General features: G+C 56.4%; 1 protein-coding gene across 1 annotated transcript in view; it reads left to right on the forward strand.

The window, feature by feature from the left end:
- Positions 1–27,879, forward strand: part of Sorcs2 (sortilin related VPS10 domain containing receptor 2) — a 241,080-nt gene that overhangs the window by 74,779 nt on the left and 138,422 nt on the right. Inside the window, exon 2 of the mRNA XM_090343870.1 lies at positions 17,685–17,752. Coding sequence (XP_090199996.1) covers positions 17,685–17,752 — 68 coding nt within the window. The remainder of the gene's footprint in view (positions 1–17,684; positions 17,753–27,879) is intronic.

Below are 27,879 nucleotides of genomic sequence, written 5' to 3' on the forward strand. Positions count from 1 at the left end.
TGACAGGGACGGGGAGGGGCAGCACACGTCAGAGATGGGGGAGGGGACCTAGGGGTGCAGGCATCAGCACAGGTGTGGCCTGGCTTGACTGAGGGCAGAGGAGCTGCCGGGCCGAGGGCCCGCTGCACACTGCACTCCCGTTGGGCGCTGCTGCTTGAGAGCAGAGAGCTGTTCTGGTTCCAGCTCTCTCAGGCGGGGCTGTCCACTCAGCGTGGGTGAGGAGGGAGGGAGGGAGGAGGGGGTGGTTAGGCTCAGACCAGCAGGGGACAGGGTTGACATTTGCTCAGGAATTGAGGGTCATTGACTCAGGAGGTGGCTACTTAAGACCCTGGGGTAGGGAGGCCCAGGGACTGTGGCACCCATAGGGATGTTTGTCCTTTGCCCTCATCAGTGTACAACATGTCATGTTTACCGGCACCCTGTTTCCCTTGGGAGGTGCAGGAGGGTGGCCAGCTCCCTGCCTTGCCTAGGGCCCCAAGCATCTTAAGATACGGGATTCACGACCAGGGTGCCGCCGCCTGGGCAAGGGTCACCCCGAGAGCCCCCCTGATGACATAACGGCTTCCTCAAAGACCCCATCTCCACATGCAGGCCCTGTTCTGATCCCGGGTGGATTCTCAAGGATGAAGCTCAGCTTGTAATTGTTAGGAGCTATGGGGAGTGGGCGCTCCTGCCTCGAGTCTGCACCGCAGGGTTTTCCTGAGGCGCTGCAAATCCAGCCACACCAGACCTGATCCCCCGAGTCCTCTCCGCTTTCCTACGGGCCTTTCTGTGTCAGAGGCACGGCTGCGCATGGCCCCTGGCAGCTCTGGGGAAGGTGCAGATTCTTGGGTTTGACTGATCGGAACTCCAATCCTGGCAGCCCTGTGAGCTCGTGGCCACCTCCAGCAAGAAAAGCAGAGTCTTTCGGAGGCCGGGCACCCCGTGCTGGTTGTTCATAGAAGACCCACTGAGGACGGGTGCCAGGGCAGCCAGGGCAGGTTTCATTGGCATTATAGGGGCGGTGACAGGATCTGAAAATACCTCCTCTGCTCCTCCTCAGTGTTCACGCATTCACATAAAGGCCCTGCTGGAGACGCCACAGCCTTGGGCTGTGCGCTGGCCTTGACCTCTGCTGTCCTGGGATTGATGCATTCTCCCGCTGGGGGTGTTCTGACCCACGGCCAGGCATGCATGGAGATGTAGCAGTGGGGATTAAAGGCAGGTGAACAGGACTGGAAATAAATAGCTCTTTCCCCTGGAGAATGCAGACCGGCCCTGGAGGCAGTCGCTGCTGAGAGGCTGCGATCCCAGCGTCGGCATGGTGTCTGCAGGGGCTGGCAGTGTCTGCTGTGTGCAAGCGCAGGCGAGGAGAGCCCACTCAGGGCAAACGGAAGTCTGTCCCTGCTGTGCGTGCAGGAAGGGCTGGGCGTCGGCACCACAGACTGTGGTGTGGGGAGAAGGCTGCCTGAGAGCTGGCCTGCCGGGGTCAGTGCACTGAAGTGCACAGTCCATTCTAAGGGGTGTGTGTGTGTGTGTGTGTGTGTGTGTGTGTGTGTGTGTGTGTGTGTGTGTGTGTTTGCCAGTCCTGGGCTTTTGGCTCAGGGCCTGAGCACTGTCCTTGGACTTTCTCAAGGCTCGTGCTCTACCACTTGAGCCTCAGCACCACTTCTGGCTTTTCCTTTTTTTTTCTTTTTTCTTCCAAATACAATGTTTATTTTAAAAGCTCATGATTAAACATTATTTTTCATATATTATTATTGTAATTAATAGAATGGTTACATCATACTCACCAGAGGGAAGGTGCATTACTTCACATATATTGATACGCTTTCTCATGTCTTGGTCCCCATTTCCCTCCCCCCACCCCCGCCCCTAATCTTGTTTTCCTCCCTTTCCTATCCAATTTCAAATAACCAAATTCGCATACATACAATATATCAGAAAACAAGGTGAGATACTGTAACAATATGAGATAACCAAGGGACAGCTAAAGAGATGAGAGATCACATAGTACATTAAGGACAACAATCATTCATTATATGGCTTTTGTTTCTATATCCTAGAGATCCTTTCATTTAGCCTCATCCTATATGACCTTATGTATCTAGATTTTGTTCTATTGTAAATCTCTGCTAGGAGAGCCCAAGGTTTCTACTGATTATGACAAATGATGGAAACCACTGAGCCTATGTTCCTTTGAGTCTGGCTTACTTCACTTAATATGATTTTTTCTGAGTCTTTCCATTTCCTTACAAATCACTTCCAGCTTTTTCTACGTCTGTGGTACCAAGGAATTGAACACGGGTCTTCGTGCCTGCTAGGCAAGCACTCGACCACTGGCCACATTCCCAGCCCCCGTCATGTTTAATCCTTTAGTCCACGCCTGTGAGGCTGGAATACTCCCTGCTCCCACCATTGATGGGGTAGTAAATACTACCCGGCAGTCCGCAGCGCTGTCCCCACTCGCTCAAGCCATCGGAGTAGTGCTACGCTGGGATACGGAAGTGTCCCTCTCATTTATAGACAGGGAAACTGAGGCTCCGAGAGGGGGCATGTTCTAGATTTCCCAGCTGGACCGGGCAGGAAAGGAGGCCTGACACTAACCCGGCAGGGGCCTGGGCCTGCCTTCCCGTCCTGGTTGTGGGCATAGGGGCCAGAACCTGGAGTCCACAGTGCTGTGCGAGGCACTTGGCTGGTACTGGCAGAAATGCCCTTGCTGAGGCCATCACAGACCTGGGCGGAGCCCAGAGTCGAGAGGTCAGAGTTCTGTTCGATTGTGATTTCGCTGGCCAGGGTTGGGATCTGTGATCTGTCCTCTGCCTTGGCTTTCTTTTCTCTTGTCCTTTGGTCCTCAGGCCTCTGGCAGCCTCTTCCTCTCCACAGGACTCTATGACACTCGCTGCTGGTGCTCTGCCACTTGAGCCAGAGCTGCACTTCCAGCCTTGGCGAGGTCAGTTGGAACCAAGAGTCTTACAGAGCCTCCTGCCTTGACTGGCTTTGCACCCTGACCCTCAGAACTCCGTCTCCCAAGCAGCTAGAATGACAGGGGCCCGTCTTGGATGCATCGTTTACTGAAATCCTGGCCCCGCAGTTCCCTCCCCGGCCCCTCCCCGAGGTCTCTGGCTTGGACTCTCAGCAGCTCTGAGCTCCTTGGCGAGCTCGTGGGCAGCCATGCCCCTCCCCCAGGAGCATCCAGCTCTTCCCAGGCCTCGTCCCCATCCGACGCTTCATTATTTAGTGAACAAATACATAATTTGGAGGTAACCTCATTATGCCTAATTGTGCTGTGTGGACGCCAGGCAGAGTCTAACGGCCCTGGTCGACCAGGAGTTTCCTCGTGGAAATATTGTCCACGTGGTGACTTGGGAACGGAGCCCATGAGCCCCACGACCACTCTCCCCGCCCCTCCCAGCTGGCGGGGGCCAGCTCTGGGGATGAAGATAAAGCCCACAGCTGTCACCCACATTAGCAGCACCATTCGGGGGGGGGGCACCCGCGTCTTCTTCAGCTGCCGTACACAGACTGGACCTGCAGCGCCTGCGCCCCCGCCCCTGCCATTGGAATCTCGGGGAGGCAGTGATTGTGAATCACATTCTATTGAAAGGGGGGCAAACAGAAGCTGCTTATCTGAATCCAACACCACAGGACATAGGCTCTGGTGGGCCGCGGGAGTCGGGGGGGCCTGGCTGTGGGGAGGCCTTTATGGCGCTGAAGTCTACATACTGGCAAAGGAAGAGGAGAGGCGCAGGCCAGTAGCCAGAGTGCTAGCCCTGCTGTGGGTCCCTCCAGAGTGGCCCCGGGATGGCCTGGCACCAAGCCAGAGCTGGGCCTGGGGTCTGGGCTGGGGGTCTCTCACCTTTTTTCTAGGGGCTCAAATGGCTTTAGGACCTAAGTGCCCTGGTCTCACCTGGCTGGTGCCATTATAACCACCACCACCACATAATCATTCCCTCCACCACCACCACCATCACCAGCACTGCAAGACTAAAACGAACGTCCTCCAGGCATCACGGAGGCATTGGCAGAGGCCCCAAACCACACGGGCCTCTCCTGGAGGCAGGAGGCCTCGAGGAGAGGGCAGCTCAGCCATGGGGGGAGGGGGAGGGAGGGTGCGCGGATGGGGAAACAGAGGCACTGGGAGCAGCTGGCGCTGGCTTGCTTGGTCACTGTCCTTTAGTTTTTGTGCTGAAGGCTGGTATCTACCACGAAAGCCACAGCTCTACTTTTGGCTTTTTGATGATTTGTTGGAGATAGGGGGCTCATAGGCTTTTCTGCCCTGCCTGGCTTTGAACCTTGATCCTCAGATCTCAGTTTCTTGAGAAGCTGTGATGACAGGCAAGGAGCCACCCATACCTGGTTCTTAGTTTTAAGGCATTTCTACCCTTTCCTCCCCACCCACTCCCTTTCCCTCCCTCCCCTTCCCTCTCCGTCCAGAAGGCAGCAAGCAGAGCTGCTGCGTTACCTTGGGTAAATTAATTCTCCTCTCCGAGCCTCTATGTCCTCGTCAGAAGGAGGCTCGCAGGCAGGGTGAGGAAGGCCAGCTCGGTTCGTGTGTGGCAGAGCTGGGGAGTCCCGGGCAGCATCCCTGCCGGCTGCCCAGGATGTGCTGGGGTTCTGTCCCTTTCCCCTTCCTGCAGAGGCTGTGTGCACAGAGGCCCAGACCCTGCGGGGGACCAGACCGGACAAGGCCTCTGCCGTGGTGTGAGCCCGGGCAGAGAGCAGAGGCGCCGGGCCTGGGGGAGGTGGTGGGTGGAGGGTCTCTGTCTCCCTGTGTGTGGATTGTGCCATCGTTGCCCTTGGTCTCTCAAATGTCTCGGCCTGTTACTTCCTCTTCCTGCTAGCTTTGCTTCCTCTGTTCCGCCTCTGCCCACCTGGAAGCTGGCGCTGGCCTGTTTCCGAGGCAGCTGTGGCTGGCTTTGCAGCGCTCCTGTCCCTGCCTCTGTCAGCCTGGCAGCCCGGACTTTGCCTCCTGGCTCTGAGAGCTGCACAGGCCAGGCCAGACCTTTGTAGCCATCTGGACCCAGGCGGGCAGTGCATGGGGTTGGTGTTTGTACGGAACCCAGGGCCCCTGCTTCGTCCTCCCACTGGTGGCAGTGGGGGCGCCATGGCCCCTTCAGGTCTCGTGTCCAGTGTGAAGGCAGATCACCCACTCTGCAGCCCCAAATGTGTCTTAGCAGCTCTGCTCTGCCCTCCTGGGGACCTGCCGCACTCGCCTGGTTTCCATGGCGATGGCAGTTTGGTGGGGTTTAGAATTTACCATTTCACATGTAGGTCTCATGCCCCACCCCGCTCTGCCTCCAGAGCCCTGCACACGTGAATCGAGTCCCAGCGTGGGGTCCCTCTTGCTCTCAGGGCCCGGGTGGTCCTGCAGCCACGAGCAGTGTCCACGCTGTGCCTGTGTGGGAGGTGTGGGGTCCTTTGTGGCACACCCCGGGCTTGGCAACTGAAAGTTTTAATGACTTGTAGATGAGCTGAATTGCCAGGCGGCCATCGGGCACAGCCGTGGGCCACACAGAGTGGGCACCAAGCTCCAGGAACAGCCTGGAGCTGGTACAGGGTCCTGTGTGAGCCACAGACCCTCTGGGCCCACATGCCGGAGCCGGTCCAGGGCCCCGTGAGAGCCACAGAGCCTTGGACAGCACATGTGGGAGCCAGCACAGGGCCCTTGCAATGGTGACAGAAGCAGGGACCAGGCACTACAGGCCGGTGGGTTGGGTGGGCATGGTGGGGGAGCTTCTCAGGCCTGGCAAAGGGCAGGGGTGGGCACGTCTGTGCTGGGGGGACCAGAGGAGACAGGGTGTGTGGATTTGAGCTTCCAGTCTGGACATGGCGTGGAAGCGTGTCTACACAGACACAACTAGCCCCTGTTTGGTTGGCTCTGGGACTTCCCTGGGCAGGAGACGTGAGAGGATATGTGGGAATCTGTTGTTTATAAGCTGGTGTTTGTAAGACAGTGGCTGGGTGCAATCGTAATGATTAGGTTTATTTTATTGTATTGTATTATATACTAATACTGAGACTTGAATTCAGGGCCTGACCCTGTCTCTGAGCTTTGGGGTTCAAGGCTAGCACTCTACCCCATGAGCCCCAGCTCCACTTCTAGGTTTTGGGCAGTTCATGGGAGGCTCTTGGACTTTTCTGCCTGGGCTGGCTTCAAACTGTGACCTGAGATCCCAGCCTCCAGAGTAGCTAGGATGACAGAGTGACCAACACGAACCCTTTCAAGTACAGCCAGTTTTGGTCGAGTTGGGAGACAGCCTCGTGCACCAATGGGGTGTGCAGCTCCCCAGCCCTCTCCCGGCTCTCCTCCTCCCTCCGCCCCCCCCCCATTTCCAATCTATTTTCTACTATGCCACCTTTCCCAGGATGCCACCCAGGTAACCAGCAGAGACAAGCACACCAGGGCATGGGGCCACAGACGTCCATGCACTCTGTGACCCTGGAGAGGCTGCTGGGGCCTTCTGTTGGGGTCTCATGGGGGGGTCCCACAGCTCCAGCCTACTCAAGCCACTGTTCCTGTGCCGCCCTTGGCATCTGTGCACGTGGCCTACCTCTCTAAGCATTGGGTGACCTGAAGAACTTAGGTGAGCATGTCTGTTTTTGCAAGTTCTAGATGTGCTTCCGTGCGGGAAGTGCCATGCCCGGCTGCCTGGTGTGTGCCAGCCACCCAGGCCGATCGGCTCTGCACAAAGCCTGGGGCTGTGGAGGTGGGCTGTGTGCTCCATGAGGAAGAAATGGACAGACAGACAGACAGACACGTTCAGGGTCCTGTGGAGAAGGAGGGCAGGGTTTGCAGCCTGTCCTGGGCCAGGAGTGGTTTCTCAGGTCACTGTCTTTTCTCTCGGTGCTCTGTGTTTGTTGACTGGGTGGAGCGGTTCTGCTGCAGTGGATGGCCTCGGTGCCTGGCTGGGGTCATTCCAGGCTGGTTATTAGGAAGAAAGAGTGCACATGAACACACAGTGCAGCTTTGACAGCTGTCAGGTGGCTGCCAGCCCCACCCCCGAGCTGGCAGGAGATGGGGCTGACAGATCAGACTCGTGCCAAGGGCTGGCCGCTGGGGCAGGGGCATCACAAAGCCGCTCCATCTCGTGCCCAGCTGGATCCCGGCAGACATTCATCACTCGGGCTCCTTCTGAAAGCGGAGACCACATCGTGATGCGTGTTGACATAGTTCTGCCAAATTTGCTCTGTCATTAACTCTTCATCACTATTAATTTTAGGCAGGGCTCTGAAGCCAGGTTTTTTGTCTCTGTCGCATTGATGGAGATGGCTCTGTATTCAGCGGTGTGGGGCGGTGGAGACCCCCTGACCCGCGTGGCAGAGCGCTCGGCCACAGCTGGAGTAGAGAGCTGGCCTGAGGTGGAGCTGAGGGAGTTTTCGTGGACGCCTGATTTGCCGGGTCAGTCCCTCCTTCCGGGGGGGCTCTGCTTGCCGTTCTCAGGGTTCCAGGTGGCCAGATGCTGGGTCCTGGCAGAATTCTTTCCAGGAAGAGGTGTGGCGTGTGCCCTGGGGAGAGCCTCATAAATCAGATTTCAGACATGGAGTGTGTGTGTGTGTGTGTGTGTGTGTTTCGGTTTTCTTTCTTTTTTTCTGATCTAGAAACCTAACCCTCCTGTCGTTTCCTCTTCTTCACAAATCACGTTTCTCTTGTGTGTTCACAGAGCAGGGCCTGCGCCATCTCAGCTCTGAGCTGGGGCCTGGTCTGTCTTGAGGGGAGGGTTGAGGGCCACACTTACTGATGGCAGATGTGTGTTCAACAAAGTGTGGAAAAGGACCACGTCACCACATGAGTCTCTGTCTCTGACCAGCACTGGACTTCCCTGGTCTAGGGCACGCTGCTTTCTGGGTGCCTCTGTCCTCCCCAGGGGCTGCTGGGCTCTGCTTACCCCTGGCAAGTCCTGCCATCCATCTCTGTCACTCGACACAGCCAGAAACCCTGAGAACTGAACGGTATCCCAGGTCTGCCAACCCCATCTTGGGCTTGTTCTGTGGCTCTGTTAGCAGAAAGGCCAAATTCCCTCTTCCCGCCTCTCCGTCCAGCTTGACATTTGTAGTTGGCATTGGCTGAGACAGGCAGCAGAGGAGCTTCTTAGCCCATCCCTTTGATTCCTTTCGTTTCATCTGTGTCACTGTGCATGGCTCAGACCCAGCGGAGACAGAAGTGTGAGGCCATCATGAGACCCTGCGGCCCCCGGGTCCTGAGCAGGGGTGTGGGTGGGGGAGCTGGCTTCGTGCTGGCTCTCCTCACTCCCTGGGGTATGGCTCAACAGTAGACCCCTTGCCTTGCATGCAAAGCGTGCTGAGCATGTGAAAGCACAAGCACATGAGCAGAAGGATTCTTCCAGAATCCCTCACAGGTGGAGTCTAGCTTCCTTCTCTGGTACTTACTGGAAGGAGGCCAGGGGTGTGGGTGAAGGTAGTGCCACCAGGAGTGCAGATGCAGCCAGTGTGCTCGGCCTGGCAGAGCTCAGGTGGCTGGGTGAGGAGAAAGATCCAGCAAGCTCTGCAGAGAGATGGTAGGAGGGGGAGGTGCCCACAGTCCTGAAGCCAGAGGACGTGGAACCTTCCAGAGCTTTGAATTTGTTTTTTCTCCAAGGCAGAAGTGAAGGTCTCAGTAAATACTGGCTGCTCGGTTTACAGGCTTTATCCCAGGGCCCTCTGCAAGCCTGCATCCCCGCAGGCCATGGCATGCCGAGAAGACACACAGGAGACAGCACAGAGACCACCAAATGTTGCTTCAAAAAATGCTCTCCTTAAAGTGCTCAGTCCCAGACACTCAGAGCATGAATGAATGGTCCTGGTTTCCCTCCTCAATATCCCCCCACCCACATCCTCTCTTCCAGGCCCCACCAGGGACAGATTAGAAGACTTGTCCTGGTCCCCAGGGCCTGCCACTTCGCTGAATGCTGTGACTACCCTCTGTGTCCTGGTCCCCAGGGCCCCCTCCCCTGGAGTGACAGGCACAGCCTCACTGAGAGGGCCTCGATACAGCCATGTGCCTGCCAGGAAGCTCAGGCCAGGGCCAGGGCTGGCACTGCTGCTCTCAAAGTTAGCCTGGGCCCGGGGGCGGGGGCACCACGGGCCTCCATGCAGCCCGCAGCTCTGTGTCAGAGCGGTTACCGCTGTGTGGATCCTGCACGGGGTCCCATAGGGCATAGGTTTAAACAGGGGCTTTCATGGGCAACTTGTGATACCATCCCTGGCTTCCGGCTGAAACCGCAGGGGCCAGGGCTGGCTGTGCTGCTCCTTGGTGCCCGGGCCATTGGGTGTATGTGGCAGGCAGTGAACAGAGTGGGGACTCCCAGGGCTGGAGATGGCCCGGAGGTCATCTGATGACCCTGGAGGCTGGCAGAGGCAGCACGTCTCTCCTGACCACATCGCTGGGCCAGCCGCACTCTGGCCTCTCCTGGCTTTTTGCCCTCAGCCCTGGGTCTGTGTCAATGTTGCTGTTGTTTTTTGTTGTTGTTTGGTTGGTTGGTTTTGTTTTCTGGTTATTCATGGAGCTTGAACTCAGGGCCTGAACACCGTGAGTTCTTTTGCTCAAGGCCAGAGCTCTACCACTTGGAGCCACAGCTCCACTTGCGGTTTGTGAGTGGTTCGGATCTCAGTCCCCTGAGTAGCTAGGACTACAGGCATGAGCCACCGGCCGCTTGCTGTTGGGTTCTGCAGTTGCTTTCCAGGCATTGTTGGTCATGCACACTGACTGCAGCTTTCTGCTGCTGTAACAAGTACCGCTGTGAATCGATGAATGAAGAGAGAGGGAGGGCTGGGCGCTGGGGAGCGGGGTTCAGGTCTGAGAGCAGGGCCCGTGGTTTCCGCCCATCTGCAGGGGATGCCCGGTTCGCTTCTCACCCAGTTCCTCTCATTGCCACAGTGATATCTGTGACGCGTCAGCCTCTGGGTGTGAGCACGACAGCGCCCTCTCAAAGAGCAACGGGGGCGGGGAGGGGGCCTTGTAATTTGATTAGTAATTTCCCCTACAGTGACTATTAAAAAGGAATGATGGGGGAAATTCAAATTCAATCGGGGCGTGAGAAATGGGGAGTAAAGAATAGTTCTTGAGGTTGCCTGGGGTGGGAGAGTCTGTGGGGACCCACCTCCTAAAATACACATTATCCCTTGAACAGACTTGATGTAGAAATGCAATTTTCCACAGATCAGTAACACTCATACATTTATTTTCTGCCGACTGATTTTGATTTATGGAGCCCTTTCCCAGCGTCTTCTCCCGTTTCCTTTCTTTAGATGCTGGCTTGGAGCCTGTGACAGGTGTCTGAGGGGTTGGGGGGGCGTTTTGTGTGCTCTGGGGAGCCCAGCCCTGGAGCCCAGCATTTCCTGAGGCAGAGCCCAGGACGGGGGCAGGAGGGGCCTCTGGTGCCCCCCTCCACTGCGTCCTCCATATTCGGAGTCTGGGAGGAACCAGTGGTGTCTCTAGATCTCCAGTTCCTGTCCTGTACCTGGGTGGTCACGTGGCAACGAGTCACAGACAAGGGCTTAAACAACAGGCGGGCCTTCCAGTTCTGGGTCTGGCCCAGCCTTGCTCCGGTCTCTGCCTGCATCTCCCTGTGTGTTCTGCTCGGTGGACAGGGACCCTGGGCCTGTTTCAGGATGCTTGCAGCTTGAAACCCTAGAGACGCTTCTTCCCAAGCAAGACCGGGCTGTGGGTGGATGTAGCTCATGGAGACACGACGTAGTCCACACACCCCAGAGAAAGCACGTCCTGGCTGGAGGGGGGAGGCGGGCCCAGAAGCCTTTACCTGACAGTCCTGTGGAGAGTCCTTGGATGGCATGTGCAGTGGAGGAAGGGGCAGAGGGAATAAGTGTGAAAGGGAGGGGCCTGCTCATGGTGGCTGTCCATCTGTCTGTCCATCCATCTGTCTCTCATGCCTTATCTATGCATGTGTGTATCTGTTCCTCCATTCATTCATCCTTTCATTGACACCCACTTATTCATCCATCCGTCAGCTACTCATCCATCATCCATCTACCTATCATCCATCCCTCACCCATCATCCACTCATCCATCCATCGACATCTCTCCATCCATGAATCTATTCATCCAGCCATCCATTATCCATCTATCCATCCACTGACATCTATCCATCCATCCATCCATCCATCCATCTACCAATCCATTCACCCCGCCATCCATCGTCCATCCATCCATTGACATCTATATACCCATCTATCTCTCCATCCACCCATCATCCATCCATCCATCCATCCACTGACATCTATCCATCCATGAATCCTTTCATCCATCATCCATCCATCCATTGACATCTATATACCCATCTATCTCTCCATCCATCCATCCACCCATCATCCATCCATCCATCCGTCCTTCTTCCATCCATCCATTGACATCCATCATTCATCCATTGACATCTATTCATCTATCCATCCATCCACTCATCCTTCATCCACCTATCATTAATTCACCCATCATCCAACCATTTACTACCATCCATCATATATCATCCATTCATCATCCATCTACCTATCGATCCATCGCACACCCATCCACCCACCCACCCATCCATCTATCCATCCATCCATCCATCCATCCTTCCATTCACTCCACAGCCTTTGCTGAATGCTTGCTACAAAGACAGGACAGGACAGGAGGTCCCTTTGAGCCCGATAAGGACTCCGGGTGGCACCTGCTTGGACTGGGGTGGCCTTTCTTACCTGGCCTGCTCTTCTGGGGCTCCTTGGTGTGGTAGTGCTGTGGTAGGATAAGGCTTTCAGAGGAGCAAGGGCACTTGGCTTTGCTGGTGTTGGGAATGGAAGCTGTAGCCTGTCCTTGTGCAGAATTGAAGGAGGTCTCCCCAGGACCTCCCCCAGGCTGTTCAGTTCAAAGTGAACTCACCCAGGGTGGGGTGCAGAGAAATCAGCTCCGGGCAGCCCCCAGTGTGGCCTGGACTACAGCTGACCTCCAGGGCGGGACCCACAGACGCCCGTGCAGAGGCTCCTGTCTGTAACCACAGGCACTGTCCGGTGGGCAGCTGCTGCCGGGTACCCGGGCCCTGGAGGCCTGTGAGCCTCTGCGGTGCCCATGCCCAGCGTGAAGGAGGGCAGCTCGGAACCTGTCATCAGTCACGGCAGAGACGCGTGCAGGAGAGGCATTGGTTCCGGAGGGAGGTCAATTTTCCGCCATCTGTCCCGCTCTTTTATGTTAATTGGGGTGAAGGTCGATGTTTACCCCGGCCTTCGTGAGCACTCCAGGGCTGGGCTGGCTGGCGCTCCCCGCTGCGCAGTGTGAGACCCGTGACACAGCAGGTGTGGGGTGCACGCCTGTGATTCCAGCCGCTCAGGAGGCCCAGGGAGGAGGACACTCATTGAAGACCAGCTGGGCAACTGAGCAAAACCACGACTCAAAATACAACGGAAACAGATTGGGGTATCACTCAGTGGAAGCAGACTTGGCCAGGATGGACCAGGCCCTGGACTGTATCCCCAACACTGCCACCCTCCCCTACAACACACACACACACCCACAGACACACAGACACACAGACACACACACAGACACAGACACACACACACGCGCGCGCGCGCGCCCGCACAGTGAGCTTTGATCTCGCTTCAGTCAGGAGGCGTGAGGGGAGCTGGAGGCCCCACCATGTGCTCCCACTCCTACTGGAAATGTCCCCCCAGAACCCCCCGGCCCAACCACTCCCGGTAATGAGTCCGCTGCCCCGCTGTGGTGTGACCCTCGGGATCTGGCTTTGGGGACAGGGACTTGTTTTCACCTTGGCCTCCCTGGCGACATCATGAAAGGCCATGGCCACTGGCCAGCAGGACCCCGGGTCTAAGGCCGTGTGGGGTCCACGGGGTGTTCTTTTCCCCCTTTCTTTCTTTTATGAGCCTGGCACGTGAGAGCAGAAGCCCACGTCTGTTCAGACCGTTTTTGGTTTTTGCATCTACCTGGTGTGCCTCTCGAGTCTTTTTTTTTATTAAAGAATTTATTAACGTTGATTTTTACATCATATTTTAAATGACAAGTTTAACAAACAAGTGTTCAAGGAGGGAATCTCTATAATCACTGGGACTTAGTATTTAGAACTTAATCAAAATTAGGCTAAGGGTTTGTATGTCATAGAAACATATTAATTTATGAAATAAAACACTATGTCTATAGAGTCAGAGGTTTTTATGTCTATATAGTGATGTTTGTATTTCTATTACCATGTCCATAGCTTTGGGGATGCAGCTATTGAGTCCTCGCTCTTGTACTCTTTGGATTTAATAGCCACATATTAGGGATACCATGCGCCTTTTGTTCCTTAGGTCTTGACTTGTCTCACTCTACACGATTCGCTCTAGATTCGAGTCTATCTTTTTAAAAATAACTTTCTCAGGCTGGGAGTGTGGCTTCATGGTCGAGTGTTTGCTCAGCATGCACGGAGCCCTGGTTCGATTCCTCAGTTCCACATAAAGAGGAAAAAGCCAGAAGTGGTGCTGTGGCTCAAGCGGTAGGGTGCTGGCCTTGAGGAGAACAAAGCTCAGGGACAATGCCTAGTCCCTGCGTTCAAGCCCTGGGACCGGCAAAAATAAGTAAATAGAAATGAAACTTTTTATGTCCAATAGCAGAACAGTACCATGAGATACAGAGTGCCTGCATCCTTTGATGAAATTACTTTACCCAACCAGAGTGCCAACCAGAGTAGACACGTGTGTCAGCTTTCCTGCAGAGGGGCCGGGGGGCAGGAGGCTTTCTGTGCTTCATCCGCAGGAACAAGTGAACCCAGCCCTAGCCCTAGGCTCCCGTTGAGTCTCTGGCCAAAGCCTAACTCTAACCTGCTGTCAACTTACCCCTACAACCCGAAGGGTTGGAGAGTGGGGGTGAGAGCCAGGCAGGCTCCGGGCACTGCTGGATGCAGCCTTCCAGGCCCTGGAAGCCCCACAGGGCAGGGTCAGGACAGATGGCCCTCTTGGGGCTGGGGCGATTGCTGCAGCCCAGGCACCCTTGGGCTTCAGGGCAGAGATTCACCTGTATGTGTAGAACCACCAAATGCCCTCATTAGCTTCCGGGCTCTCCCGGGGTTGGCCTGCCAGCCCCACTAGGGAGAAAGGCCACAGCAGAACATTGGCCCTGCCACGCCAGAGCGCCTACGCCATGCACACGCACACGTATGTGCACACGCACACGTCCACACAGACAGAAGCTCGCAGGCAAGCTAGCTTTCATCAGAAAGTGGCCCTGTCTTGCTCTATCTCCTGGCTGCTGCCAGAGCAGGCATAGCCACTCAGAGGGACAGATGACATCCTAAGAACCTGTCAGCCAGCTGTCCCCTGATGATAGAAAGATTGCCCCCTGGGGGGTTTGAGCTAGGCAAGGAAAAGCTGCTCGAGTCCAGCTGCAGTGTGTGTGTGGGGGGGTGGATTAGAAGAAGGTGGCTTTAAAACACGCAGCAAGACGGGTAGGCAGATACAGTGGCTGGCGCCTGTGACCCCAGTTACTTGGGGGGGGCCCAGCCCTAGCATCACGGTGGTGCCATTGCTATCCTCCATTATTCATCCACCCCTCCTCACAGCCTGACTCCATGCCTGGCCTGGGCTCAGAGCCCCCCCACCCCCCAGCCAGCACTGGCTTTTGCTTCTCCATGCTTGCTGTGGTCATCTGGGCAAGCCTGTGGGCCGGGGGCTCAGGCCTCAGGCAAGGCAAAGCCCAAGGCCCATTCTTGACTCTGCGTCCAGGAGGCACACCACAAGGTTTTGTTTATTGGGTGGACGTCTGTGGCTCACGCCTGTAATCACAGCTACTCAGGAGACTGTGGTTTGAAGCCCATCTGAAATTCTTACCTATGAATCAGTCATGGAATCAGAAGTGGAGTGGGGCACCAGCCTTGAGAGAAAAGCCAAGCAAGAGTGCCTTTCCCTGGGTTCAAGCCCTGGACTGGGACACAGGCAGGCGGATCATGTGTGTTCGTTCTTTGGCGTCACTGCAGTGCACATGTCCCCTCGGCCTAATGGTGACAACCCACGCCTCTGCCCAGTGGGTGCCAGCCGCCCTAGGACCTGAGGTTTTGGTGAGCGGGAAGGTTTCTAGTCATGGCAGCCAGACACAGGACCTGGACATTCTGACCCTCACAGGGTCCTTCCCGCAGCCTGCCACCCACTGAGCCATCTGCCTTCTCCAGTCCTTTCCAGTGAGTTCCTTGCTGTGGCCCCCAGTAAGGACAGCCCCAGCTCTGCCTGCTCGTGAGTCCTCATCAAGCCCTGTTAGGGGAATAATTCTGTGCCCCACACAGACTGGACAGTGTGTCCTCTGGACAGAAGGAAGCCCGCTGGTGACTGCCTGCTCAGATGGGGCCCTGGGCTTAACTTGCAGCCCCCCCCCCATTCAGAGTGAGGGGCGGCTGGCCCAGGGTCTCCGTGGGGGGAAGTGGCCTTGATCACTCACGCCAAACTCATCCACTCCAGCAGGCGTTCCCAGAGGCAGCCCCGGATGCCAGCTTCGGAGCCCAGCAGGGCCTGATGCCCGCTTACAGGCTGGGGATCCCGCCCTGGTGGCTGGAGGCAGAGCCCCACCCCGGATCCCTGGGGCTTCCATAGGCTCTGATTCCACCCTAGACGGGGCAAGGAAAACCGACTTTGAGATTCTTCCCAGCAGTTGTGCTCTGGTTCCTCAGAACTTCCCCTGGGGACAGCAGATGACATAAAATATAAATCAATAGGTTAAAAATACGCTTGTCTCCTGCCCATCCGGGCCTGTCACTCTGTCTGCCTTCTCATCTTCGGAGTCTGGCTCTGACTTTGGCAGGCCTTGAGCTGGCAAGAGAAAATGGCTTTGTTCTCCAGGCGAGGTAGAGCCAATCTCCCCTTGAATGACAAGGCCTCACTTTTTTTCTTTAATCATTGTCTCGGCTGACATTCCATCCTCCTTGCTGGCTTCTTCTAATCACCGGGGAAAGACACCCCTCATCAGTCAGCCTGTGACACCCCCAGACCAGGCGCCCACAAAGTTCTGCTCTCCTGGAGGGAGAGCCCAGAGTGCTGGACATGCCAGTGTGGTGACCCAAATTAACCAGGCTAATGGCCACACAGAGGGCCCAGGGGCGTCCCCGGCACCTCCCGGGGTTTCCATGGCAACGGCCTGTTAGGAGCCTCTAATGGGGACTGGCGGTGGACAAAATGCAATTTGATGCACAGGAGAATGCTGTGGCTAGTGAAGTAATTGGGGATCAATCTCTTGTTCCCACCGGGGCTCCCAGATCCTCATTTCCGTGTTGGGGTGTGTGTGTGTGTGTGTGAACAGGCTGGTTTTGAAAAACCTTTGAGTGCCCTTAAACACATTTATTTTCATTTTCTAAACAGCTGCCTTTTCTGCACCACTTTGTTCTTCAGGGCCCGTGTGTGTGCTGAATAGTTTAACCACAAAATGAAAGTGTGTGTGCGATGGGTGATTTATGGTCCCCCTCTGGCTGTCTCCGCTGTCCGCCTCTCCCGCCCACTGCCTGTCAACTGCCCTCCCCTCTGGGATGGGGCAAGGCAGCCTGGCCCCAGGGCCTGCGCCACTGCCTAGAAACCATTTACAGAGTGGGGGAGGCTGTCTTGGGCCGCACACCCATGTGCTCAGCGCCTGCACTGGAACCTCAGCCTTTCCATTCCTCTGGCTGCAGTTTGGTTGTCTAGGGCTGGTTTGAATGACTTCTCTCCTGGGTTAGGCAGGTTGGTGGTTTGGGGATGATCCCAGAATGATGAGGAGACCACCTAGGGGTCTTGAGTTCTTTCTGTCTACCAAGTAATTATGGGTTAGGAGAAGTGGGAGTAAGAGTAAGACCCCAGGGAAACTGAGGCAGCCTCTTAGCTACTGATGGGTTGGTGCAAATCCCTGGCTGGGACTTCCATCTGGAGGGCTACCTTAAGATGTAGGAGGTCTTTTCCAGAAGAGGGGGAGAGGAGGAGGAGGAGGAGGAGGAGGAGGAGGAGGTAGAGGAGGAGGAGGAAAAAGGGGAGGACAAAGAAGAGGAGAAGGAAAAGGACAAGGAAGAGGAAGAAGGCAGGTTTCTCTATGTAAAAGAATAAAAAATGGGGCTTGAAAATCAGTGGCTTGACTGTAGGTTCAGTAGATTCTACTGTAGCTCCTTCTTTGGGCCTTGAACTTGGGGCCTAGTCCCGATCCCTGAGCTGCTTTTGCTCAACACCGGCATTCTACCACTTGAGCCACAGCTCTACTTCCATTCCCCCCCCCTCTGTTGTGGTTAAATGGTAATAAGAGTCAGATTTCCCTGTGGGGCTGGCTGGCTTTGAGCTGTGATCCTCTGTTCTCAGCCTCCCGTGTAGCTAGTATTTCAGGTAAGAGGCACTGGCGTCTGGTGAGGGTCCCTCTTTTACGGCCCCTCCAGGGCGAGTCTCAGCTGTTCCGGTGTTGGTTAGGCTCCCATTCGGCTCGCCCACTCCCCTACCCTCTGCTCTGGGCTCATCAGCACAGGTCTTCCCCGCATCCTCAGTAAGAAGAGGGGCTGTCCCCTCCATTGGGGGGGATCCTGTCTCTCCTTCTTTGCCCAATCTTTCCTCGTTGCCTTTCTTTCCCTTGTCAGAAGCAAGCGCCAAAGTCTATGGCACAAAGGCCCCTGGTTCACTTGTATTCGGGATTCTCCCAAGAGGCACCCCGAGTGCTGGGTGAGGGAGGGGGGTGTACCTGAGAAGTTTGAAACCCACCCATGTCCTTTTCCTTTCTGTTCATACCACAGGTGATCTTGATCCTGACAAAGTACTACCATGCGGACATGGGGAAGGTTCTGGAAAGCTCTCTGTGGCGGTAAGTCAGCTCAGTGGTAGACCTTTCTCCTCGTGAATTGTGCAGCATCTCCTGGGCTCTTCGCGGAGAGGGTGACCTCAGCGCTGGGCTCTGGCTGCCATGGGCATTGATGGCTTCCTTGCTTTGTGGCTAGATAATGCACAAAAGGACCCTTGGAAGCGAATGGGAGTTTTTGTCTGTGGGCACAAAGGACAGTGGGGGACGGGTCGCTCCACAGAGCTCTGGGCTGTCCTCTCTGCCGTCTCCCCTATTTCCCTTTGTCTCCTCCCTGGAGGAGGGTTTGCTTGGGGAATTCAGGTCAGTGCACAATTTCTCTTTGCTGTATTCTGGGCTCTGCACACAGCTCCTGCAGCCCCCCAAAGCTGAGACCAGCCTTGTTGGGGGGAGGAGGTGATTTTGTTTCTGGCTCAGCTGAAGAACTGTGAATCCTTACCCTCGTGCCCGAGGCGGACGGATCCTTCTAAGAGATGTGATTCAGCTGGAGGGGAGAGGGGGCAGAACACTCCAGGCTATTTCTGTCAGTGCCACCTCTGCCCTGCCTGTTCAGGGGTGACCGCGCGCCTCCTCCGGGGTGATGGCTCTCCTCTGGTTGTATTGTGATGCGTGGCTGCCCTGAGGATTCGGCGGGTCTGATGGTCTGTGGGTAGATATCCGCAGTAGTGATTAGTTCCTTTTAATTCCCTTTTTTATTTTGGAAAATGCCTGCTGACCAGGATTTCGGCTTGGGTGACGTGACCGTGGGGGTGGGGGCGATCCACTCCAGCGTGCTCTCTTGGGGTATTGCGACATTGATGGCAGGTGGTGGAGAGGAGGCCTGGGGTGGGTGGGGGGCTGGGGGCTGCTTCACTGTTGAAGGGTGGGCATCAGCCAGCTGGCCTGGTTAGCCGAGGAGCTAAGGCCGCTTGCCACCAGGAATTCCTCAGGTCCTCTCCTCTGTGTGCTCACCAGCCTTTTCTCCAGTTCCACCCCCATTGCCAGGGAAGGGGATAGGCTTTCCTGAGAGGCGCACCTCTGTAGTCGAAGGCTAGCTTCCAGAGGGACTGGCACCTGGGAACTGGTTGAGAGGACAGAAGTCAGGCCGGCGTTCATTTCCTGTGCAGTGGCGAGGGTCCTCTTTGGGAAGTCGAGGCCTGGGTTGGGGGCTGGAGCTTCCGGGCTGGCGCGCAGGCCTGAGGGCTGTGACTTGGCTGTTGGGTGGATGGCCTGTGGGCTAGGGCACCCTCGGCTGCAGAACGAGTTGAGTCTTCCGTCCACAGACACACACAGTCCCTCAGCGGCCTTGTTCGTCTGCCTCGGGTGGGTTGATCAAGAACAGAGGCGCCCTCTCCCATGCCGCCTTCCCCAGAAGTTTCCAGATGCGCTGTCCTCCACTGCTGCCCTTAGTACCGCTGGACATCCAGGGACGCGGTGGCGTTATCTCTTCTGCAGGCAGGCCTGCCACCGACCTGGTTCCCTCTCCCGTCCTCCTGGGGTGTGTGGGGCCCTCAGGGCAGCTCTCTGCCTGGGGTGAAGATTCCTGATGGTCAGGAATCTCCCAAGAGAACCTTCCAGAAGCCTCTGGAGAAGCCCCCTCAGTGTTGCTCCGCGGTGGGCAGACAAGAGGGCCTTAGTGTCCTGACCTGTGCGGTGGGGGTGCAGTGGCCCGCGGAGGGAGGCGGGCACTGCTTGAGGAACGCACAGACGCCCCCTCCAGTGGCACCTGGACTCCATTTGGCTTTTCCCCAAAGCAAAGCAGCGGGTTTTAATTTCTCATGTTCCTTTCCCGTTGCTGTCTCTGCACGCAGACACATCCCGGTCTTTATTAAAAATGCAGAAACAGCAGTGGTTTCCGGAGTGCTCTCCCGTGTCCCCGCCCCGGCACAGGCGCCAGAGGTGCTGCTGACGTCTTCTTTCGTGCAGATATTTGCGTAGCTGATCGTGGGGTCCACGTCCTATGTTCCTTTTCCCGCATGATCACCGGGCCTGCGTTGTTTCTTTCACAGCCACATGCTGGCGGATTCTGTCTCCTGCCTAGCCATGGGCAAACTGAGGCAGCCAGAGAAATGTAGGCATGCAGCGCTCTGGTTGGTTGTATTCCTGGCTTGGGCCCGGTGGAGGTGGGTTGCTGAGCTCTGTCGGCTGGAGCGCATGCTGGAAGAGACTCTTCTTCAAGGGTCACAAAGCTCCCATTCAGGCTGGGCCCTGGCCTTACCATTTCTCTAAGATGTGCCACTTGGTTGTTTTTAAGTTGCCTCCCCTTGATTCCCGCTAAGGCTGAGCAGTGTCTCCTGCTTAATCACTGAGCACAGCTTTTGTTTTTGGGTGGAGTCTGTCCTGTCCCCATTCGCCGTGTGTGGGGACGTGGAAGGGGTGTGGAGTGGGGCAGGCTGCGCTAGGCTTCCTTGAAGGCCGTCTGGCCTTGGCAGGTGCCTGTGTCAATGGGTTACTAAACACGGACTCACGAACGCGCACCCAGCCTCTCAAGGGTTCTCCCGCATGGCCACGAGGAGTACATCTTGATGACAAGTCTGCTTATTCGAATTCTGGAGATGGCTCTTGCAGATCTAAGCTGACTGACACGGACCTTGGTGTTAGTAGTTAGTAATTCCAGCGTCCACGATGTAGCCCTCAGCTCCTTCTGCTCGAAGGGATCTTCTGAGCAGTCTTGGCCCCTTTGAGCCTCGGGAAAGGGCAACAGGTCCTTGCCTGGAAAGTCTCTAGTGGGGTCCAGAGATTTGAAGGTCCCTCGCCCTCTGCTTATCAGGCAGTGGCACCCAGACCCACCCTCCTTACTGAAGCAGAGCTGGCCTTTGTGGCCCTCCAACCTGTCTCCCCAGTTGTCTGGATGAGCAGCCAGTCCTGTGGCTGTTGAAATAAATGGCTTCAAACTGGAGAGCTTACAACAAAGGAAGTCCTTCCTCACCATCCTGGAGCTCAGAGGCCTAAACCTGGTGTCTTGGGATGCTTCCTCTGAAGGCGGGATGGCTCCTTCCGCTGCTTCCACCTTCATCTTCTGTTCTCCTCCTCCCCAGTTCCCAGATTCCCTCCCAGTCTCTCAGCCCCCCCCCCCAACCCCTTGCAGCTCCCAGCTCCCCTCCCAGACTCCCTGCCCTCCTTCCTGGAGAGAGAAAGAACTCTGCTCTCTCACATCCTCTCTCCCTTCATGGCTCAGTGTCTTGCGAGGCGCACGCAGCTCATTCTGCTTTCTCCTCCTTAGTTGTTCCCAGGTCTGCTCTGCCTGCCCTGCCCTTTTGTCTGAACCCTCTACTGTCCAGGCCAGACAGAGGCTGGAGAGTTCTTGTAGAGCCACGGTTCCTGTGAGTGGAGGAGAGACGTGTTTGGAACAGAGAAATGATGAGCAAATGCTCCCCCTGCGGGAGCCTTGCCAGGGCCAGCACCTCTGTCAGTGACCAGGGCGGCTGAAGAGCGCCCCTGGACGCTGGGGTCTCAGTTTTAAATGTGAGACTCTCCCTAGAGAGGAGCTGGTCCCCCAACACAGTGGAAGCTTGGCCCCTCAAGCACCCCAAGATCTCCACCTTGTTTTCATTATGGCTTCAGGCCTTGATTCCCACAGTCCGCTCCCACGGTTTACCTTTCTGTTGAAGTGCTCTGGGCACATCCAGTGAAGGGAAAACACCTTTGACCTGTCAAGAATCTGTGTTGGCCGCCTGGGGGCGCTATTGAGAAGGTGGACCAGGCTGAGGTGCGTCCACGTGGTAGCTGCCTGCCTGGTGTGTGCATGCTGGCGGGCCCTGGCCCTCCGCCCAGCGGCAATCTTAGATACAGCTCTTTTCCCAATGCAGCCACTCTGTGGACTCGGTGTGGAGGGGCCCGTGCTCAGCACCCACCGAAGTATAGGTGTTGTTGATGGACTGACTCTCACCTTTGCCCACCACTGCTAAAGCATGAGCCAGCTGGGAATGGAAACTGTCAAATCACAGGATGCCTAGAACCAAACGCTGAGCCTTGAATGGACGGATGGATCGATGGATGCATAGATGGGTGGATGGTCAGGTAGCCAGACTGATGGATGAATAAACAGATGGACAAATGCATAGATGGATGATGGATGGTTGGGTAGATAAATGGGATGGATGGATGGATGGATGAATGGATGGGTGGATGGATGGATGATTGGATGGTTGGATGGATGGTTGGATGGATGGATGGGTGAATGGGTGGATGGGTGGATGGTGGATAAACTTGAGCAGAAATGTTTTGCTTCTGCTCAGCCATTCAAAAGAAGTTCTTGAGCCAGGTACAGTGGTTTACTTCTATTATCCCAGCTACTCAGGAGTCTGAGATTGGGAGGGTTGTGGTTTAAGGCCAGTCTAGCAGAATGTTTTTTAATCAATAAAAGTTGGTATGGTAGGCATGCCAGCTACACAGAAGAGATAAACAGGAGGATTGTATTCCAGACCGGGCTAAGCACAAAGCCAGATTCTGTTGTTTAAAAATCATTAAAACAAAAAAGGGCTGGAGACGTGACTTACAGAGTAAAGGCTTACCTAGCAAGCAAACACAAGGCCCTGAGTTTATATGGGTGTTGGTAAACTGGTATCTAGAAAATTCTCCTCTGGCTCCACATCCTTTATTTTTAAATGTTATCGTTCTAGTTCTTGGTCATCACAGGAATCTTGAAAAATATGAAGTACAGAGGCACAGAAATAATCCCCATGTTAACCCTACCCCAAGAGATTAAAACTATTTTTTTCTTTTTATTATTACCTTTACATAGCTAAGAACTATTAATATCTGAGACGAATCCTCTCACCAGTCTTTTAAGATGCAAATATATACATGTTTTATAAATCCTCAAACCGACAGAATTATGTATTAAACATTTTCTTATGCTTTGACTTATTTTTATATCTGCTATTTTTAATGGCTGTATAATATACTCTCATTTGCAGTTGGTTTTATTTATTTAAGCCAATCCTCATTTTTAGACATCGGAGTCATTACTTTTTACCAATGCAAAGACGCAGAGGAGGAGGTGAAGCAAAGCGTGTGTGTGTGTGTGTGTGTGTGTGTGTGTGTGTGTGTGTGTGTTCTCCCTTATCGAGGAGTGCTGGGGCGGGGAGGACTGTCTGAGCTGGGGTTACTGGGGAGGAGTGCTGGGGCGGGGAGGACTGTCTGAGCTGGGGTTACTGGGGGTGGAGATGAATGTGAAGCCTGTCTCCCCCCATGCTGTGGTTTGAAGACTTGAAGCAACATCACATTTCTTCTAGAAATGTCAGGGGTGGAGGTCTCACCTCTGGCCTCAGCTGGCCCAAAGACCGCCATTTGCAAGCCCTCTGCTGGGCCTGTCCCGTGTCTGGTGCTGCTCTAGATCTCGAGGCCTGGGGCTCCACCCTGGCTCTGGCAGAGAACCGCGTGTTTGTGATGGATGTGAGGCCCTCTCGGTCTTCTCCAGGGTGGCCAGGTCCAGCCCAGCCCGCCCTGGGAATGGTTCTGGTGAAGTGGGTGAGTGAGCAGGCGGGTTCTCGGTGCAGTGTTGAGGTTGGGGGGCTCCCAGGACCGGGGTCTTGGGGCCAGCCGGGCTGCTTTATGGGTTCTATGACAAGTCACTGAAAACTCAGGGCAACACACCCTGCATCTTACGAGCTGGCCGGCACGACTCCATCCGGATGCAGGCCAGGGCGGGCCACCTGCCCGCTGCAGGCTGGGGGGGGCGTCCTTCTCTCTCCATGTGCTCCCCCTGGCTTCCTCCGCGTGCTTCCCCCATTCTCTGAGCACAGCAGGGAAAAGTCCCCCTCTTTAGGACCTCTGCGCTGACCCGGAGCCTGTGGGCCCGCTTAGGGGACCCCTGTTCTGGTGAGCAGAGCCCACGGTATCCTGAGAACATAACCCGGCGATGGCGGCAGAAGCCCGTCCCGCAGGAAGGCCCGGAGAGGCCCTGCGGCCCTCAGACCCGGCTTCCACTGTTCAGGTTTTACTTTATTGGTCAGTTTTGGGGTGGTGGTTGTGCGGCTCCCGAGGACGTCGTGTTCATGCAAGGTTGGCACTCTACCACTTGAGCCGGGGCTCCGCGTCCGGCTTTTGGGTGATTAACAAGGTAACAGTCCCATGGACTTGTCTGCCCAGGCTGCCTCTGAACCTGGGTCCTTAGATCTCAGCCTCCGGTGTAGCTAGGATTACAAGTGTAGGCCACGGGCAGTCAACTAGAGCCGTCCTTAGCTGGCACACCCCTGTAGCCGTGTGTCAGGGTCCCCTCTGCGTCTGTGTGGACATTCCCGCTCCTCTGCTCTGCTCGGTCCTGGAGGCTGGGCGGCGCTTGGCTCCGAGAAGGAGCAGGAACCGCCAGTGACATCTTCGTCAGTAAAAGCTGTAGGCCCGGGAGGCACTGCTGGCCATGCCGCTGTGCGAGGGGCCTGGGGGAGTGGCTGTTACTGGCCATCAGCCCCTCCCGTACTGCTCCCCATCCTGCAGCACACGAGTTCTAGCTCTTGTGCTCCTGGGAAGGGCTGGGGTGAGCCAGGACTGGTGCTTTATATTCTGCTCGTCTGTTCCCTGCATGTGTGCACACGCACGCAGCATGCATACACATGCATGCACATGCATGCACATTGCACGTTACCTGTGAACAGTCCCAAATCTCCTGTCCCTTTGCATCAGACTCACTCTCTGCCCTGCAGATTGATCATATTGTAATAAAATCCCCCCGAGTGGTAGACGTATGAAAACCCCGCCTATGTTTCCTATTAGGCAGTAAAGCGTGCTGGGATGAGTTTTGAGGGGGTGGAGCTCTAAACCTGTCCACTCACTCAGGGACAGGGTGGCCTGTGCTCTCTCGGGCTGGCCCCTGGCCCGAGCTCCCAGCACTGCCGCCTACTGGCAGGGTATGACCTGAGGACAGGGTAAGCCTGCAGGGCTCAGCGGGCAGGACATGCTGTAGCTTTTATTCTACTGTGAGTATTCTTTTACATGAGGGGAAAATGAATAGTCACGGTTTGAGAGAATTAGGGCACCTGAATTCTAGTTATCCCTGCTCTGCCCTGGAGTCAGCTCGGGCCACTGTCATGGCCGCCAAGCCCACTTGCCCACCTCTAAATAGGCCTGTTTCTCCCGGGAGGTTTGCTGAAGGGAGGCCTGGAACTACTACTTGTAGGTGTCCTGTGAGCTCCTCAAGGAGTGTGACCCTCCCCAACTGTGACCTTGATCTCCCCCAGTTTGTAACCTTGACCTCTCTCTTGACATCCCTCCTGACCTTGGGGCTGGATGGCGCCGGCTGGGCTCAGCTGAGTAGGTCTCCCCTCTGCTCTTGGCCAGTATTTTGTGGGGCACAGGTGACTGGCCAGTGTCCATTGTCCTCCCCAGGGGCTGGCTGGGCGGACACCTGTGGATTTGGAGGACGTGACGCCATGGCCTGGCTGAGCACAGACCCCAGTAACAGGCTGATGCAAAGGATGCCCGGGACCCGGGGCATTCTGGGAGTTTCTCCTTCACCCGGCCAGAAGCTGACCTCACTGGCTTCAGGAGGTCGCTGTTGAAGCACAGCCCGAGGGTGGGTGTGGGACCATCCCCAGACCCAAAGACTGTCACTGCCAGGGATTCGGGCCTCATGTGGTCCCCAGGCCCATCCCGGGCCTGCACCGTATGCACAATGCCACAGGAAATCTGGAGTGCTTCTCAGAGTCGGTGCCCGGCCTCCACCCAGCCTGGAGGACGGCAGGGGGCTGTGCTACCCTGCACTTGCTGGTCACTGGTCACTGCCACCTGGTTCTGTCTTGGTCTGTGGAGATGGAGCCCTGGGCCTGGCTCCGGGTTCTCTACATACAGGGAATGTGGCTCTGCCCGGGTCCCCGTGGAGGTGGGGGGCCAGCAACACATAGGAGGGGGTGGGCTGTGTGGGGTCAGAGGGAAGCTGGGCTGGCATGTCTCATATTCCCTAGGGGTCCCTGATCCTTCAGCCTCTCGTCTCCTCTCCTCCACGAGAGGGCAGGTGAACTTCTGTGGCTCCCACTGCGTTCAGGTGGCCCGTGGAACCAGATCGGGCCTGTCCTCACCATTCCAGCCCCCCCCCCCGCCCCAACCTCCCTTCCTTGGCTCACCCACCCCCAGGGAACAGTGCCTCAACATGCCAGTCCCCAGCTGAATGTTGCCTCCCAGGCCACCCACTGACCCTGACTTCAGAGGCTGTCCCCACTAGAGGCTACGGGTCCGTGCTGTCTTCTCTCTGTTGCATGTGTCGTCATCTTTCAGGATTTAAATTTATTATGACACTATTTCCATGCGATTTTCCTTTTTCCAGCATTACCCTCGTTATTATCTTATGTATGGATGATCTGACCTGCCTGTCAGTCAGAAGGCTGAACACAGGCGTGTCTTCATCGGTGGGGTTGCAGTGGCTGGCACCTTCCCCAGAGGTGGACGGCAGAGACTGGCCTGTCTGGGACGCTGGCCCGTGGCAGTCGTGCGGGGCGCCCCACCGTCCCCCTTTTGCTCAGCATCTGGTGTCAGTCAGGGCCCCAGGAGGCCCGGTGGCTCGTGGCTCACTTAGGGTATGGGGCCTTCCAGTAGTGGGCGTGGTGAGTGTTTGACGGCCAGCGCCTGGGGGACGTCAGTGCAACCCCTGACAGAAGCACTGGCCAGTTTCCATGGTGTGAAATGTGGGATGCGTGGGGCGTGGTGCTGGCCGGGGCCAGCACAGTGTTGACCTGGGAAATCCCAGCGTCCTGCAGGACTGTCTGGGTCTGTGGACAGCCGTGCAGCAGGACCCCACTGGCCAGGCAGAACAAGCGGGCCTTCCACCTGCCTGCCTGTTGCCCTGGCGGCTCTCTTTCCCTGGTCCCGGGAGGAGCAGGTGCAGGCGCCGCGGCGGGCTTTCGCTTTGCCAGCAGCAGGATTCTGGAAGTCCTGCCCGGGGCCTGCATTGGCATGTCCCGGGCAGGAAGGATGGAAGAGCCCCGCCCATCTGAGCCATCTGACACACCCGTGCCCTTCAGCTCTCAGCTCTGCTGCCTCTGTCTGCCCTGCCTGGACATGGGCCCCTGCATTGTAAAATTCCGGTGGAAACCGTGGGCCTGGGGCCTGGGGATGGGCATCTGGTGCTGCCTGGCTCAGCCTCCGGGTCACAGCCCGAGGCTGACCCTCGTCCCTGGCAGCAGGAGCCATGCCTTCTGCATACCCGTGCCCCCGGCCAGAGGCCCCCAGAGCAGCTCCGCAGCCCAGAGCTCCCGCTGGGCCGTGGCTTTGCCCAGAAGGCGCCCGGGCACCACAGTGGGTGCTCTGTACATCCAACCCACACGTCTGCTATCCCCACCCACACTCGGTCATTTGCCACCAGGTGTCAGAAGCAGCAATAAAGCCACGGGGAGGACCTTAGCCTGCAGAGTCCTGCAGAGCTGGCCCAGTGGTCTTGGCTACCTCCTCAGGGACTGCTCCTGTCCTGTGGGCTGTCTCCCCCAAGACCGGACCCGGATACAGGGTCAGGAAGGTCCCATGGAGGTGTGAGCCTCTCCGCAAGGGCCACTTCCGCCTGGGGCCAGAGCTGCTCCCCTTTGCTTCTCCGGGCCTCTTCCTTCCTCTGCAGGCTGGGAATGGCACCTGAAAGACTGGCTTGGGAGTGGTGAGACTTTCGTCTGTATTTTGCAATCACTCCCACGGTCCTAAATACTCCAAGCACAGCAGGCCTCCAGGCCAGCTGCAGTGTTTCCCATCCCTTCCTGGCTTGGGAGAGGCTTTGGGAAGGCACAGGAAGGCCACACCCAACATTTCAGTGGGAGAAGAGGGGGTAGGTGGGAGAGAGGGAGGGAGGAGGGTGGGGAGGAGGGAAGGGGCCTGGTCCATCCTCAGGACTTTAACATGCCTTCCTAGAGGGTCAGCATTGTGGAATGGCAAGCTCTTACAGGCACAGCCTGGGTCTCTGCCCTTGGTAGACATATGGAGGAGGGGTCAGCAGTAGGCTGGGGGCACTGCCTTGGGCTGGGTGAGGTGCCCGGAGGACAAACTGCAGGGTCCTGGGTGTCTTAGGGCACATGCCCCCATCTGGCCCAACCCCTCTCACCACAAAAGGGAAACTGAGGCCCAAGGGGCTGGGGTCCAGGCCTGAGGAGGTGGGCTCAGAGTGGGTGTCCAGAGAGAGGAAGGCCAGGGGAGGATGGAGTACGTTTCTGCTGTGGTTTTCAGGCTTCCAGGCTCTGTGG

The sequence above is a fragment of the Megascapheus bottae genome, chromosome 13, assembly GCF_031878675.1.
Source record: "Megascapheus bottae isolate mThoBot1 chromosome 13, mThoBot2.hap1, whole genome shotgun sequence".
Classification (NCBI taxonomy): domain Eukaryota; kingdom Metazoa; phylum Chordata; class Mammalia; order Rodentia; family Geomyidae; genus Megascapheus; species Megascapheus bottae.